We start from the raw sequence: 17280 nt of genomic DNA, 5'->3' as shown, positions 1-17280 counted from the left end.
ACAGTGGGAGGTCACAGCTACAGTGCTGTCCTTGCCTGGACAGTGGTTACTCAGGTGCTGCAAGGGTCTGCATACTCCTGAACTGGCCTGTAAATATGCGGTTTCACAATGACAAAGGTAAAGAAATACTAGCTGGCGCAGCTCTTGTGGCCCAGGTGTGACCAGTGCTGGGGGTCCTCCAGCCTTGCTGGATATGAAAGCCCAAGCCCCTTCCAGGGCCTCTTGAAGAAACCTGGACCCAAACACAGCTGAGGCCAGGCAGCTTTGGTGGGCTGTGGTCTCCAGTGCCATGCAAATGCACCTGGGCATTCCACACCCAAAGCCCGGGACCCTGGCTGGGAGATAAGGGGCTTATGTAAGGCATACCTTCATGCCTTTCAAGCCTGCTGGCTTGGCCCTGCTTTATCCGTCCCTGTCCCTGTTGTTACCTCTGCCCACTTCTAAGCCATAGCCCAGAGCCTTTCCCTTAGCTGCCTGCTGGGCTGGTAGCAGCTACCTCTCATGGCACCTCCCAGACCTGTCTCAGAGCACTAAAGGGTCCCAGGGAAGAGGGTAATTCCACCTGACAGAAGTCAGAGTCATCTGCTTCCCAAAGGCTGGAGCTGGCCCCACACTGTCCACAAGCTGCAGCCAATCTGGCCAGATCCACGCCCCACCCCCACCCCACTCTTTCTGCCACCCTGCTCTGTTAAAGAGTTCCTGGCATAAATCCCCTGGGACCTTCCTTGTGATGCTGTAACCCACCTGAGGAGCTGGTGTCCCTGTGGCAGTGTCTTCAGCCAGATTACACCCTGGCCCCCATGGCCATTTAGAGTGGCAACTATTCTTCTTGTTTGTAGGCTCCAGATATGTACTAGGCCATTCTGAGACCTGTTGGAAAGGAGTCAGGCATAGACAGGTCAGGGCCTGGAGCAGTCTTGAACTCACTTCAGGCCAACATCACACACAGCCAGTGGATGAAGATACTTCAGCTGGAACAGATGGCTGACGCTGAACCAAAGATCAGGCAAGCCTCCCTTGCAGCAAAGGTGGCCAGAAGGGCCAGGGGATGGGGAACTTTGTCAGAACTCAGTGTTGTGGGACAAGGAGACATGACTCTCTGCCCCTGCAAGGAGTTCAGAATGCGCAGTGTATTGGTCAGATTCTGAAAGTGAGACACACTCCCTGCACAGTGCTCCCTACCAGCACCTGAGACAGCAACGTGCTCCATGCAGCCCCAGGATGGACCTCACCCTGGGCTTGGGGCAGGACAGCCGTCACTCACCCTGAGAAGAGGAGTGGGTTCTCTGCAGCTTGGGATGGTGGGCAGAAATGGAGCGTGTTCACAGCCGACTGTGTGCCTCGGAGGACAAAGCTGGGACCAGGCGGTGGTGGGAACAGGGCTGCCATGTGGGTAAATGCAGTCCTGGGTACAAGGGAAGACATGTGAGAGTCAGGGAGCTCTACACACCTATAGAAGGCAGCTGGAGGTCTCTGCTTACCTAGAGAAGGCAGCTGGAGGTCTCTGCTTATCTAGAGAAGGCAGCCAGAGAGGCACGTTTAAAAAGCTGTTGGCTCGCCCCTTTTGGAAAAGGATTCTGCTCCCCATGGTGTGGACAGGCTCTGTGGCTAAAGAAGAGCCAGGCCTTGGCATGGGCCACAGAGCTGCCACAGTGCAGCCCAGCTTACCCCAACTGCCAGCCCGTCACTATTCCCGATGGGTACCTTCTCCCCACCCTGGAGCCCTGTCTTATCCATCAGCTCTGTTATCACCAAAGTCCAAGCCTGTCCCTCTTGGCACGCACGGCCTGGGTACTGTGTATAGCCCTTGCTGCCTCTCTGGTAGAGTATTTGCCTAGCAAGCTCAAGGCCCTGGGTTCTACTCCCAGCACCACAACAGAAAAGGAGCCTTTGTTTGCCCAAACTTGATTCGGGCTCCTAAGCATTCTTGTAGGCCCATGTGACTACATTTAGCAAAAATTCTAAGTCAGGTCTACAGAGTGAGTTCCAGGACAGCCAGGGCAACACAGAGAAACCCTGTCTCAAAAAAACAAACAAAACAAAACAAAAAACAAACAAACTCTAAGTCAGTTTAATATCACCCTCATATCTATCATCTGCATGCTTTCTGAACCATGGGGCCCCTCAGCGTTAACTGTCCACCGCACGTGACGTTTGCTTACCCTGGCCCACCTTCAGCCTGAATCCTCGCAGCTGCTGTCTCTTCCTTCCTACTTCCCATGCACTTCCCCTACCTGCTCCTTGCTATGAACTCTATGTCACATTTGTCAGAGTTAGGCCCAATCTCTTTCTCTCAGGAGTCCTTGTCCCTGTGACTGTCAGGTACCCAGACTGTCTCCTCCCACGGTGACCCTGCACACTCACAGCACTCATCTGATATGGACTGGGCAGAGTCCTTTCCCAAGCAAGCAGGCTTTACTTGTGCCTCCCTCAGAAGCCCTCCCCTCTGTACAGGAATGATGTGCCTGGATGACGAATCCCACTCCTGCCTCATGGCTAGTGTGAGGAGTCTGGACTGCGCTGTCTCTGCCCTGCACTCAGTGGCTCAGCAGACATGTGCTTACAAAAGAGAGTGGCATGGAGTCCTGAGAATGCTACAAACGGCCCTACTGGATCACGGCCTGGACTGCCGCATCTTCTCATTATAACCACTCTGCATAGCACACTTCTACGTTTTGAGAAACTGAGGCAGGATTTTGGGATGATTCCTTGGAATGGGCCTGAAATGTTCTCAAGACATGTGCCACCAAGGGGCAGAACAGCCTGGAAGGGTACATGGAAGGGGCAGGACCAAGTCATTTGGCCACACCCATAGAGCTGCTGCCCCAACAGACAGACCCCTCCTCAAATCACAGGACTTGTATTTAAGACCTGATAGGGTCTACCTTGCAAAAGAGAACTTTCCAGTGTCCTAGACCACACATTCAACCTCTGCAGACCACCCTTCTCACACTTCCGCAGTCCCACAATCACAAGCTGGATGACGGTACAGGAAAAGGTCAGAGGGAGACAGCAGGGGGCCTGTAGCAGCTTGTTTCCTGAGCTTTCCCAAGGGGCAAGGGCAAACCCTACTCTACTTATATGCAGCCCACACAGCAGGGAGAGGCAGCGCTGCCCAACTTGGGTGGCAGTTCAGCCATCAAAAGAACATGGTAAGGAAAAGAACAGAGCAAAGGAGCTACCACGCAGGATTCTTCTAGAGTGGAGACTGGGCTTTAAGTCTGCATGGAATGTGGGAAGAGAGACTACAGGCTGAGGCCACACCCAACTGTGTAGAAGCCAGAGAGACGAAACCTTCTGTAATGGGCAGCCTCCCAAGGCAATCCCATCAGGTATATCTTCCAGCATGCTTCCACCAGTGCCATACCTCCACAAATCCTATGCCCTCACCTTTTCTTCTTTGTTAGGAGAAATGACGGTATGGGCTATGAGCCACACCACAGTGGGAGAAGGCACACAACAGCCAGAATCAGGCTCCCAGGAGGCCACCAGGCCCTATGGAGGGTAGACCAGAAGGATGGGGGTATGATCAGGGCTGTGCCAGGCCAGTGAGGTCTGTACCCATGCCAGTGGCATGAGATGAGACATGTATCTAGTCCTACTGACCTGATGCAGGTCCCACCAGGTCAAGCCCTTCCTGGGTTAACTCTACTCTTGGACCCTGCCTCCCCCAGGGACTTTTGAAAAAAACAAGGTCACAGGAATGCATATACAAACTGCAAAATCCCCTATTTTGAGTTTTTTGGGGAGGTAGGTGGGCAGGGAAGGAGCTTTAGCTAAATAAAAAGCATAAATTGCTAAAAGGTAGCTGACTCTTAAAAAATGTGAAGGTGCCTTCTGCTAGAGGAGAGATAGGACCTCACACTGTTGTTCACGGACATATGCCCCAGATCACAGATGCTGGAAGAACTGCCTCAAACAGGTGATCCAAAGGACAGGGTCAGAGGGCAGCTGGTGGTCCTCCAAAGCTCAGCTGTGTTCTTGCCAGATACAGGTCTACAGGCCCTAGCTTCACCACTCTCAAGAACTTGATCTCTCACCCAGCAGGAAAGCTCCAAAGCCAGTCTAGGGGCATCCTGCCACATGGGTCCAGGCCATGAACTCTGACATGACTCTTTGTAGGTACATGGTGCAATCCAGATACCACACATACTGTAGCCATGTGTATATACATGGACACCTAGATGCTCACACTTATACATGCAAACATAAACACCCACCCACACAGATACACCCCCTTCATGTGCATTCCACATGCAGGGACATACAGACCCTCAGGTACACACCAAAGCACATGTGTACACTTGTGTTCACATGCACATTCATGCACATATGTGTATAAGAGTTCTCACACCATGACCCTGGGCAGTGCCAGCTGAAGCTCAGCCCACACTTGCCACCTGCCTGCGGCATGGTGGGAGTTTCCAGAACCTTATAGCAGAAGGCTCATTGTGAGGTGATGAAATCAAGGTCTCCTCTATTGTCTCCCGAGAAATGCAGGGAACAAACCCGTCACGTCACGCTGTTACAACAGCTGAAAAGCTCAGGCCAAAATGATGCATCAACAATTAAGGGCTCCATCATTTCAGGCAATTAAAATAAACGCTTTATTTGAAAACTAATTAATTCAACCTACATATTTTTCCTATGACAATATCCTATGATTACTTGATTTATGACATCTAATTATTCTTTATTAATCTAAATGAGAATAATTGTATTATCCTATCACTCCTGGCCCCTGGCCACTGGCTGCCCTTGGTAGAGGCTGCAGCCCCTGTGCTCTACCCTGTGCAGCCACAGTGCTGTGTGGCTCGAACCCAATCTCTTCCTTTACAAGTGGGAAGGCAAACCATCATAAAAAAAAATCCAGAGTACATTTTGGTTCTTCATGATGTCTGAGAGAGACAGTTTATTTAAGAAACTTACAGAAGAGAAAACCCAGTGATTTGGAAAATGGATGATCCTTCCTATAAATGCTGCAAAGAGCCCTGAAAGTGCCGAAGGCCTTGGCCCCCACACAGGAGATAATAACGGCGCCCCTGGGCAAGCCACAGCAGCCGTTGTCTAGAGACCTCAGGATTGGCCTCAAGGGGAGGTTCCTCTACTGCACTGCTAGCTTTATGTCACCTTTACACAAATTAGTATCATCCAGGAAGAGGGAGCCTCAATGGAGAAGATGCCTACATCAAATTGGCCTGCAGGCAAGTACATGGAGGGCATTTTCTTGATTAGTGATTGATGTAGGAAGGCCCAGCCCATTGGTAGTGGCACCACACCTGCGCAGGTGGTCCTGGGTTGCATAAAAAAGCAAGCTGAGCAAGCCATGGAATTATAAGCTAGTAAACAGTGTTCCTCCATGGTCTCTCGAGGTCCTGCCTCTGCTTGCATTCCTGCCCTGAATTCCTTCAATGACTTTCTGTGATCAGGGCAAGTAAGCCAAATAAGCCCTTGCCTCCCTAGTTGCTTTTGGTCACGGAGTTTTATCACAGCAATAGAAAACAAACTAGGATAGAAGGGATATATCCCAAATCATATCTGAAAAAGATCCAATCTGGTAAAAGGTTGATAGGAAATAGGTTTCTATGGTACTCTTTTAAGGTTACTAGTCACAAAAGGTAAGTGTGCCTTTACAATAGAGACATCTAGCTGTCATCACCTTCTCTAAATGATAGAAGCTGGCAACGCCAATGCTAAACAACAGGTATAGCTTATCTCCTGATGATATGCGACAAGATACCGTGGCACCATTGCATGAACCCATGCTGACAATGTTCAAACATGAACCTGGCCATGAGGAAACAGACACATCAGACATAGGACACAGTACAAGTCAGTGTAGCTTAGGCTTGTGAAAATGGCCAAGGTCAAGAGAAACTACAGAAACAAAAGGCAGCAACTCTTCTATCTTTTTTTTTTTTTTAAGATTTACTTATTTATTTATTATATGTAAGTACACTGTAGCTGTCTTCAGACACTCCAGAAGAGGGAGTCAGATCTTGTTACGGATGGTTGTGAGCCAGATGGTTGTGAGCCACCATGTGGTTGCTGGGATTTGAACTCCAGACCTTCGGAAGAGCAGTGCTCTTACCCACTGAGCCATCTCACCAGCCCAACTCTTCTATCTTAAAGTGGACTGAAGAGATATCAAAACCAGTTGGGAATCTCTTGGGAGGCAGAGGCAGGAGGATCTCTGAGTTAGGGGCAGCTTGGTCTACATAGTGAGTTCTAGGACAGTGAAGGCTACACAGAGAAACCCTGTCTCAGCCCTCTCCTACACACACACACACACACACACACACACACACACACACACACACGGGGGTGGGGGGGTGTCGGTGAGGGAGAGATGGAGAGAGAGAGGGAGATTAAAACCCAACACAACATGTAAACCTCAGATACTGGATACTGAATTAGATACTGGGTCAATCAACAGAGAGGGCTAGGCAAGGCATGATGGCGCATGCCTTTGATCCCATCATGTAGGAGGCAGAAGCATGAGGATCTCTGTGAGTGTAAGGTCAGCCTAGCCTATACAGAGTTCCATGCTACATAGATAGATAGGGCTACAGAGATGCCTTCTCCCAAGAAAGAAAAGGAGTTGGAGGAGAAAAAAGGAAAGGAAAGGACAACTAGGATCACCAGGGGCTGCTCAGTGGATAAAGTACTTCGAATTCAAGCCTGGCAACCTGAGTTGAGCCTCAGGCCTCAGCACCCACCACCCACATGGAAGAAAGAGAGAACTCCACAAAGTTATTTTCCAACCCCCACATGCGTGCATCAACCCCCCCCCATACCATTCATATACACATGAATTACATAAACAAAAACCAAGGGGAGAGCCATGATAGATACCCAGGGACATCTGATTTGGAAGATATTTAAGAAAATCTGGGTATGAACAACAGATCATACTGTGTTATTTGTGTGTGTGTGAGTGTGTAGTATATTTATTTTAGATTAAAAAAAATTAAGCCTGGTGGTGGTGGCACACGCCTTTAATCCCAGCACTTAAGAGGCAGAGGCAAGCAGACCTCTGAGTTCAAGGCCAGCCTGGTCTACAGAGTGAGTTCCAGGACAGCCAGGGCCACACAGAGAAACCCCGTCTCAAAAAACAAAAAATAATTTTTTGTTGTTGTTTATGGATGCTTTGCCTGCATGTATGTCTATGTACCAAACACATGTCTGGTACCTGCAGAGGTCAGGACAGGACATTAAATTCCTGGAACTTGAGTTGTGAATGGTTGTGAGACACCAAGTAGGTATTCAAAACTGAACCTGGATCTTCTGCAAGAACAATTGATCTTATCCACTAAGGCATCTCTCTGTGTTTTTTTGTTTTGTTTTTTTAACTTGGTAACAAACCAGGAAACATTAAGACATATTGATAGAAACTCAATATAAAATCAGAAAGAAAAAAATGCTGAAATAAACCACTGGGAAAGCAGAGGCATTCAGAGCATAAAGCCCGAGAAATGAGTGAGAAGAGATCAGAGGGGAAGAAAACAATTACTTAAATACACAATGAAGGAAAGTTGGGGAAAGACAAGCGCTCAAAGAGGACATAGTAAACTCAAGCCACTGACATATGCAGCATGATTAAGTTCTGAAAAACAGCAGAAGCACAGCAATGGGAGCTGGGGACAGCTGACCTGAAGTGGCTTCTCTCCCAAGTCCCAAGCAATGTGGAACCCTTTATGTGTGGTACCTATTGTATTTATAACAATTCTCGCTCACTGCAGAGGGAGGACTAATCTCCAGGTCTCATGGGCACACTCCGTGGTGAGAATCGGGTACCTGAGCAGCAATCTGGATCCCTGTCTGATGATGGCTCCTTCCCTCTTGCACACACAGAAGTCATGATGTCACCTCCCCCAGCTCTTCCCCAGAGGCCACCACTGTGGCTGCCCACTCCCCCAGACTGTGCTAAGAACTCTTTTGTTCTAGGTTAGCCTTTCTCAAGTGCTTTCCTGTAGTACGGAAACAGAGAGCAAGCATCTCTGTGACACCAGGCCTTCTTGCACTTCTGCTCATGAGCTTTTCACAGCCATGGGTCTATAAATACACATAATGGATTTACTGGTTGTACGGCATAAATTTATTCTAAAACATTTATTAAAGATAAAAGCAAGATTTAATGCTAATAAGATGAACGTGGGGGCTGGTGAGATGGCTCAGTAGGTAAGAGCACCCGACTGCTCTTCCAAAGGTCCTTAGTTCAAATCCCAGCAACCACATGGTGGCTCACAACCATCCGTAACAAGATCTGACTCCCTCTTCTGGTGTGTCTGAAGACAGCTACAGTGTACTTACATGTAATAAATAAATAAATCTTTAAAAAAAAAATAAGATGAACGTGCTTATTTATTTTTTTATATAAAAACTAAGTCTTGCTTGAACATTGATATCACAGAATCTTCTATGTTTTTAGGGGTAAAGGATAACTTGATTTATTTTAATTATTATTATTTTTTAAAGATTTATTTATGTATGTGAGTACACTGTAGCTCTACAGATGGTTGTGAGCCTTCATGTGGTTGTTGGGAACTGAATTTTTAGGATCTCTGCTAGCTCTGGTTGGCCCCTCACACGCCAGTCAACTCTGATCGCTCAGTCCCTGCTTGCTCTGGCCCAAAGATTTATTTATTATTATAGATAAGTACACTGTAGCTGATTTCAGACACACCAGAAGAGGGTGTCAGATCTAATTACGGGTGATTGTGAGCCACCATGTGGTTGCTGGGATTTGAACTCAGAACCTTTGGAAGAGCAGTCAGTGCTCTTACCAGCTGAGCCATCTCGCTAGCCTAGATAACTTGATTTTTATCACTGTCAATTCTGAGGACACGGCTTTACAAATATATAACAAAATATATATTACATATTATATATTACAAATATATAACAAAAGGGCAGAAGTATGTTTAGGTTATTTTAAAAATTGTTGGAAATTCTCTCCCAATCCCAAGCTAAATTTTATTAAACAAATTAAACAAGACTCAAATCAGCAACTCAATAATTTTTAAAACTATGCAAATACAATCCAAATATAATACACTAATTTGATACTTACCTGATCAGAAATAACGATAGGAAAAATTAAATTTTTTTCTTTTCTCTAGCTTTCTGTAGGACAGTTGAGAAGAAATGACAAGTACTTGGATGGATGGTTTTAAAATTTTCTCCTTGCCCTGTCAATGAGCATGAATGGCCTTATTATTTTATATGTATGAACGTTTTTCCTGCATATATATGTCTGTGTACCACACATGTGCCTGGTGTTCACTGAGGTCAGAAGAAGGTGTCAGATTCCCTCGAACTGGAGTTACATATGGTTGTGAGCTGCCATGTGAGTGCTGGAAACCAAACCAAAGTCCTCTGGAAGAGCGCCAATGCTCTTAACGTCTGCATCATCCCTCCTCGTTAATAATCTTTAAAAAACCTTTAAACCTTTAAAACATTAGCCAGGTGTGACAGCATACACCTTTAATTCCAGCGCTCAGGAGACAGAGGACTGAGTGCATGAGTTCAAGGCTAGACTCATCTACATAGTGAACTCCAGGACAACCAAGCCTGTGTAGAGAGAGACCCTGTCTCAAACAAACAAAGCAACGTTGGGGCTGGAGCTGGGTTCAACAATTTAGAGAACTGGATGCTTTTCCAGAGGCTCCAGGGTTCAGTTCCCAGCACCTATACAGTGGCTCACTAGCAGCTCTAACTCTAATTCAAGGGGATCTGATGACCTCTTCAGGCTCCTGTGGGCACTGCATGCATGGTACACATATACATTCAGGCAAAATACCCATACAGGTAACACTAAAATTTAAAAATCTATAATCTTAAGGAAAAACACAAAGCACAACACTGGCAGGCTGAGAAGATGGTGCCCTGGGTAGGAGCTCCTACAACAGAAGTATGAAGACCTGAGTTCAGATTTCCAGCACCCACGTAAAAAGCTGAGCAGCCATTGCACACCTAAACCCCAGTGCTGTGGGGAGCAGACACAGTAAATGACTGGCTGACAGCTTAGCTCAAGGGAATAAGATGGAGCAGGCTAGAACGGGATGCCCAGATCTTCCTCTAGCATTCATCTGCACACTGTGCAGGAACTCTGTAGTTATAAGGCTTTATTTGAAGTAAGAAAAAAGATTGGCTCAAAAAAAAAAAAACAACTTAGAAAATAGATGAGTTTAATAAATCTAAAAACATCAGGTAACACTCAGGCACAGTCCACCAGAATTTCTAGAGAACAGTGTGAAAAGATTGGAAACAGCTACCAGAAGAGTCAAAGATGCTAGAGCAAATGCCACACCCAGGCCAGGAGCAGCATTACCAGGAGGCACCAAAAAGACCCTCTCACCGCCTCACTGGGTGCTCAGTCCTAGCAACTGCATCAGCAAGAGAGATATGCCCTTTCAAAGGCAGCCTGGCAGCCCAAGTGAGAAACTTAGACCAAGGTTCACTCTATCTGAAACCCAACAAGCCTGAGTACTGCAAGACTGTGGGAAGTAGCTTCGTTCCAGATCCATGTAGTGCCCAGACTCCAAGTCTAAAGAGGAAAAAGCTGCACAGGTGCTAAAGTCCTGAAGGAGCATGCAGCAGTGTGACCAGGATCTGAGACTCTGCTGCAATATAACATTCACACTAACACCATTATTAACCCAACCATACAAAGGAGGACAGAGAGGGGAGCACCTGCCTGCCCTCCCATCAGAGAGCAGCTGTCAGTAAAGGGGGGAGGTCTGGAAGCTGAGGAAGGAATGGAGAGAGAGTGCAGAATCCAGCAATCACAAAGTGATTTCCATACCCTGTATCTCTACCCCCACACCTATTTCTTGTTTATACAATGTCTGATGTCAAGTTCACAGGCAACATGGCCCTGCTGTGCTTGCCCTATTTGTCTTTTTTTTTTTTTTTCCTCAGCTTTCTCGTCCCCTTCTCTTTGTGTCTCTCAAAAACCACAGATGGGACTGGTCTGCAGGGTCTGTATGGCTCGGCTTCCTGACACGGGGCAGCTCTGTGTTACCTAACAATCAGTACGTTTACCTCTTTATTCTCAGTCCCCAGAACACTTACACCTTTCCTACAGCTCTTCCTAGTTACAATTCCCATCTACATTCCTCAACCAGTTACCTGAGACTTACTACCTACCTTCCTTCCTTCCTTCCTCCCTTCCTCCCTCCCTCCCTCTCTCCTTCCTTCCTTTCTTCCTTTTTATGACAGGGCCAGGGTCTTTCTACATACCCCTGGCTGTCCTGGAACTGCCTCTGCCTCTAAAGTGCAGACATATTAGTATACACACAGGTTCCATGCACACACATGTGGTAAGTAACATCAGTACATACATATAGGTTCTACTCATACACACAAGTACTTTGAGGGTCTCTTTACTCCCCAAAGTAGTTCAAGAATTGAGGGTCATCTTTTTGTTTGTCTGTTTGTTTGAGACAGGGTTTCTCTGTGTAGCTCTGGATGCCTTGGGACTCACTCTGTAGACCAGGCTAGCCTTGAGCTCAGACATTCCCCTGCCCCTGCTTCCCTGGTGCTGGGTTTAACTGTTTTCATAGAGGGTCTACCCACAGAGAGAGGCTGTTGTTGCATACAGTATTCCCCTCTCATGGGAGGACTGTGATAGTATCTAGTGCTCAAATGGCACCTTAACCCTACTAAGCTAGTCCTACTGAATACTGTGAACACTTCACTGAGAGAAGAAACCTGACTTAAATGTAAAAAAATATTATTAAGTCCAGATTTGCAAATCCAAAAGCAGAAAGCAAAAGAAAAATGAAAGACCAAGAGAGCATTGACCTATTCAAATATTACCAACCCCATAGTAATGGTTACCAATGATAAGGATATTCTTTTTCTCTTACAAAAACAAAAAAACCTTAAGCAAAATACATAAGTAACTACACACAAACAAAACAACAAAAACACATAAAGTCTGCATTGCGTTGTCCAAGCATTCCAGTGAGTGAGCCCTCCCTGCCATGTGGGTTTCAGTTCACTGAACGCTGTGTGGACCAGATTAAAGCCTTTTTCATAAGTTCCCAGGACTCAGTTGGTAAAGGTTTAGCCTACAGTCCCATGACAACTTGGCATGAGTTTCATGAGAGTGTGAGTCATAGAAAAACTGAAGAAAAACCAAACCAAAACGTGGGGTCTGCATCCTATCACAAAGATGCTTCCTGGTCCATGTTTATTGCTGCTCTAGTAACAAAAGATAGGAACTGAAATCAGTCTAGACATTCACCAGCTGATGAATGGCTAATAAATATGTGGTATATATTCCAAGGAAATTTATTTGTAAAGAAAAATGAGAAAATTTCAGGAAAATGGAGTTAGGAAATGTTATATTAAGTGAAGTAACTACCTCAGAAAGACAAACAGCACACGTTTCTCTCTTTTAGAGACCCTACCTTCTAATGTTTATGTATGTGGATTTCTATGGGAGTGAATATATGTAGAGATCAGGACACTAGACAGAAGTCCGAGAGGGAAACGCTTTAAGGGAGAAGGGGAGTAAAACTCACGTGGCTATGGAAGTGGAAGGGATATATTTGGGGGAAGTAAGGTTTAAGAGGGAACAGGGGCAGGAAGATGAGGAGGAGAGGGAGTAGAAGGGGAGGGTCATCTATACTAAGGATATATGAAAAAGCCATAAGGAGACTCAATAGCTAACAAAGCAAAATTTTAAATATAGAGATGGCTCAGGATGGGTCTGGTGTCAAAAGACTTTAATCCCAACACTTGAGAGGCAGAGGCAGAGGCAGAGGCAGAGGCAGAGGCAGAGGCAGAGGCAGAGGCAGAGGCAGAGGCAGAGGCAGATGGATCTCTGTGTAGACCAAGGCCAGCCTGGGCCCTTGCTGCCAAGTAACATCCAAGTTCAGTTCCTGAGATCCACTTGGTGGAGAACCAGAGAGCATGAGCATGCTACAACTTCCACACAAAACAAATAAGTAAATGGAGATGAAAGAAGTACTCTGCATAGGTAGATAAAGGTGCTCCCAAAAGCCATAAGTTATTAAATGCCAGGGGTGAGCTATCTCCATACAAGTTGTTGATCAGTGAAGCCCTCTGGGTCCTCAAAACAATACAGGCAGCTGTCATTGTGATTGCTTACCTACCAGAACTATATGGTGTCTAAGCCACTGTTTTATAACTGTGAAGAGGCACCATGACCAAGGCAACTTTTATAAAAGAAATCATTTAATTAGGAGCTTGCTTACAGTTTCATCGGTTTAATCCATTATCATCATGGCAAGGAGTATGGTGGCACACAGGCAGACATGGTGCAGGAGAAGTAGCAAAGAATTACATGTCCTGATCCATAGACAAAGACTGAGACTGGGGTTAGCCTGGGCTTTAGAAACCTCCACCCCCCCCAACCCCCCTCCCCCCCACCCCCGAAGTGACACACTTCCTCCAACAAAGCCTCCTAATCCTTCTAATCCTCTCAAAGATTTCCACTCCCTAGTGACTAGGCATTCAATTACACTAGCCTCTGATGGCCATTCTTTTTGTTTGTTTGTTGTTTTGTTTTTCAAGACAGGGATTCTTGAAATGTGTAGGATGTGTAGCTCTGGTTGTCCTAGAACTCTCGATGTAGACCAGGCTGGACTTGAACTCACAGAGATCCACTTGTCTCTGCCTCCTGAGTCCTGTGATTAAAGGCATGTGCCACCATGTCTAGTTTTGGCAGTCATTCTGATTCAAACTATGACAGATGGTAAGACCCTGTAGAGGTTGAATAAGAATGGTCCCCATAGACTCATGTTTAAATGCTTGGCCCATAGGGAGTAGCACTATTAGAAGGTGTGACCTTGTTGGAGTAGGTGTGGCCTTGTTGGAGAAAGTGTGCCACTCTGGAGGATATGCTCAAGCTATTCCCAGTGTGGAATGTAGTCTCCTGCTTCTGGCAGATCAAGATGTAGAGCTCTCAGCTCCTTCTCCAGCACCATGTCTGCCTACAAGCTGTCATGGCAATAATGGACTAGCCCCTGAATCTTTAAGCCAGCTCCAATTAAATGTTTTCCTTTATAAGAGTTGTCACTGTCATGATATGAAGTGGAAAGTTAAGGGTTCTTTGGAAAATCATTTGTGTTGGATGGTGTTTTACTGGGGAAAACACATGAAGGAACTTTTGTGGACACAGGTAAAAGGCTAAGGCAGACTCATGAAGGAAGATTTCTCAGAAACAGACACAGGAGAAAGGATGTTCTGCTAAAGCAAGCATGTGAAAGGACATATGATGAAGGATTCTTTGCTAACAACACACATGTAATGGTCTGCCTTACACTGCGTAGTTGAGCTGCATTTGTCAGGACTCCACAGAGAAATGCACCAAGCAACTTCTGGTGACGTGCGACAGTTTCTTTCCACTTCTGAGGACTTGGGCTGTTTGGCAGTGATGTCAGCTGAGACAGATGCACGTGCTGAGGCAAAGCATGTGGAGGACACATGATGTTTGGAAAGAATATAAAAAAGACTCGATGGACAGTGATGGAGGCTGAGCTTGGCTTGCTTACAGAGTTAGCTGGGAACCCTTGTAGGTCTCTCGTCTTCGATGACCTTCGCTTTGCTCAGAGAGGCATAGCTGAGAATGTCTCCTGGCGTCCCTCCTGGTCCCTCCTGGTCCCTCCTAGTCCCTCCTGCTGACTGAGCTGAGGCTGAGGCCTGGCTGTTTCTGCTAGGTCAGGCCACTGCTGCTGATTCATGTTTGCTATCCTGATACTACTGAAGTGGACTGCTGGTATATTCATGAAGTGTTTGCAAATGGATAGAGCTGCTGCTGCTAACCTGTGAACTGCTGATTTCCACACAACACAGACAGCAGTTGCTCCAAAGAACCTTTCTAAACAGATCCGCTTCCCTGTAACCTTTCTTTTCCACTACTTCTGGTGGGTGGTGGGCTACAAGGGAGGTTAAAGTATTTAAGAACCAAGTAGGATTTGAAAAAGTTGAAGTTACAATGGTATCTCTTCACATTAATGGAAACCCTTAGACAGACCCTACTACAGAAAACACCACATGCCCTAGTTCCAGGACATACATCAAACTGGAACTGAGATGGAGGGCTCCTCCCAACAGTAGCTCTCACAGTGCTGAAAAGCGTTACTAAGCTGCCAGGGGAGAACTGACGTCCACAGCCTTATTCATAGTGAACCCTGCTAGGTAATATGTGCTCTATCTAGCACACTGTCAACAACTGCTCTCTACAGAACTGAGGTATGTTCCACAGGAGGAAACTCATGTCCGGTACTGTCTGTCCATCGGATGAAAAGCCCATGCTCGGGAACCCTAGGCCTACTGTTTTGCTAACTGGACATGCTATGCCTATCACATCGCCTTTGGAATAGGTACAGAGCAGTGCTGCTGTGAGCTTTAGTCCCAGAAGTTCCTTTTGCAGGGGTCAGCAGCAACTGTGGAGGCTCATTAGAAATGGTCAAAGCGATGAGACTTTAATGTTCAGACATAAACAGGGCATCTCAGGCCCTCAAGGTGCAAAGAACTCACCAAAGAGGGCAGAGCAGGGCAAGAGCCAAGGATAAGGTGGAGTGCCACTGTGGAGTGCTACCTTCTGGGCATGACACAGCCCACAGCCAGGGCACTCCGGAACTCATAGCAGTTGTGTCTGCACAAGACCTGCACAAGACTGGGCCCCTCAACATCTTGTCACAAAGGAGACAAGAAACTCATGAGGTTCTACCTCTCGTTGAAGCCATTTATAATCACGGGAGGAGGGAAGAGAGCTTCTGGTCAGTAGGATAGCCACTAGTAAGGTGCCCCGATCCCGTAAATAGCCTTTCATCCATGGCCATACACACGCAGACACACACAGACATGAAAGTAGGAGAGTTAGGTGGAAAGAAAGAGGAAAGCAACCAGTGGGTGGAGGGGCACAAGAGGGAGGAAATCTATTTAAAACACATTATGGACATAATGAAGCCTGTTAATATGTATACTTACTATCCTAATAAAAAGATTAAATATGTGTATGTTAACAGAAACACATAATCAAAACAAACAAACAAAAAAATTAGAATACCTAGGTAGGCATGGTAGCTCTCTACAAGTTTGAGGCCAGCCTGGTCTACACAGTGAGTTTCAGGACAGCTAGAGCTATGCATAGAGACTTAAAAACAAACAGACAAACAAACAAACAAGTAAAAATCAGAATACCCGAGACTACCAAATAAAAAAATAAAGATGGTATTAGAGAGATGGCTCTAGTGACGAGTACTTGCTGCTCTTGTAGAGACCCAGGTTTGATTCCCAGCCCCCAACATGGCAGCTCACAACCATCTGACGGCACCACACGGTGCACAGACATACAATGAAGCAAAACACCCATGCACATTATAAAAATAATAAACAAACAAGCAGGAGGTAGGAAAGGAAGAGAGAAACAAAACCTGAGGGAGAAAAAAATGAAAAAATATTTAAATAAGGCCAATTATGTATTATTATAATAAACATTGTCTTATCAACTATTATAATAAACATAAACATTCTTAGCATGTTAATTTTTTTCCTTCTTGATACAGGATCTTGTTATCTCTCTCGGGTTGGCCTCTAATTCCTGCCAAACTTTTCTCCAAAAAGGCCCAGTTAGGAGCCAATGACACAGCGCATCTGGTAAAGGTGCTGCCACCAACACAGACCATCTCCATTTGATCCCCTGAACTCACATGATAGGATGAACTAAACATCAAAATTGCCCTCTAACATCCATACCACACACACACACTGTAACATATGTACATATACAAAATAAATGTAATAAAAATATTAAAAATTCTATTGCAAGCACATGGGAAAGCTGAGTCAGCTTCTCCATCTATCTGACAAGGCCCACATACCCAGCTCCATCCAACAGCCCAAGCGCACGTGGACCATCGCCAAGATGGCCATCATCCTTACTCCCAGAATAAAGCTTAACAAATTTCAAGCAGGAGCACATTCACACAACTTGCTTACATACGCCTTGATTTGGAATCAGCAACTGCGTGTATCTATGGGTAGAGTGTGACATTCCAAACCATGCACACACACTGCCATGATCAAATTAGGGTAATTAGCACAGATGTCAGCTCAGTTATCAGTTCTTCATACTGGACAACATTCAAAGTCCTTTCTACTAGCTATTTTGAGATAGACTATTGTCAACCAGCTACCCTGCTGTGCTATGCTCAGCTGCAAAGTTATTCACTGAACACCACCTCTTCACCCTTCCTGAGCAATTAATGTCTAATCAGTTCCCAGCATTCACACAGAGGC

General features: G+C 45.9%; 1 protein-coding gene across 3 annotated transcripts in view; it reads right to left on the bottom strand.

Moving 5' to 3' along the window:
* Gnb1l (G protein subunit beta 1 like) overlaps positions 1 to 17280 on the bottom strand; it is a 65741-nt gene that overhangs the window by 22827 nt on the left and 25634 nt on the right. For 2 of the 3 annotated variants that reach the window (XM_029470214.2, XM_021185153.3), the window contains exons 3-4: positions 1265 to 1405; positions 745 to 870 (exon numbers count right to left, since the gene is read on the bottom strand). In XM_029470214.2, the coding sequence (XP_029326074.1) occupies positions 745 to 870; positions 1265 to 1389 (251 nt within the window). In that variant the 5' untranslated portion in view covers positions 1390 to 1405. Of the gene's footprint in view, positions 1 to 744; positions 871 to 1264; positions 1406 to 17280 lie in introns of those variants that run through there. The other variant, XM_029470217.2, reaches the window with a different exon arrangement.

This window comes from Mus caroli, unplaced genomic scaffold (assembly GCF_978045245.1).
Source record: "Mus caroli unplaced genomic scaffold, Mus_caroli_1 scaffold_17, whole genome shotgun sequence".
NCBI classification, from domain to species: Eukaryota; Metazoa; Chordata; class Mammalia; order Rodentia; family Muridae; genus Mus; species Mus caroli.
Note: the sequence above shows the minus strand (reverse complement) of the source record. Positions and strands in the feature narration are given on the sequence as shown.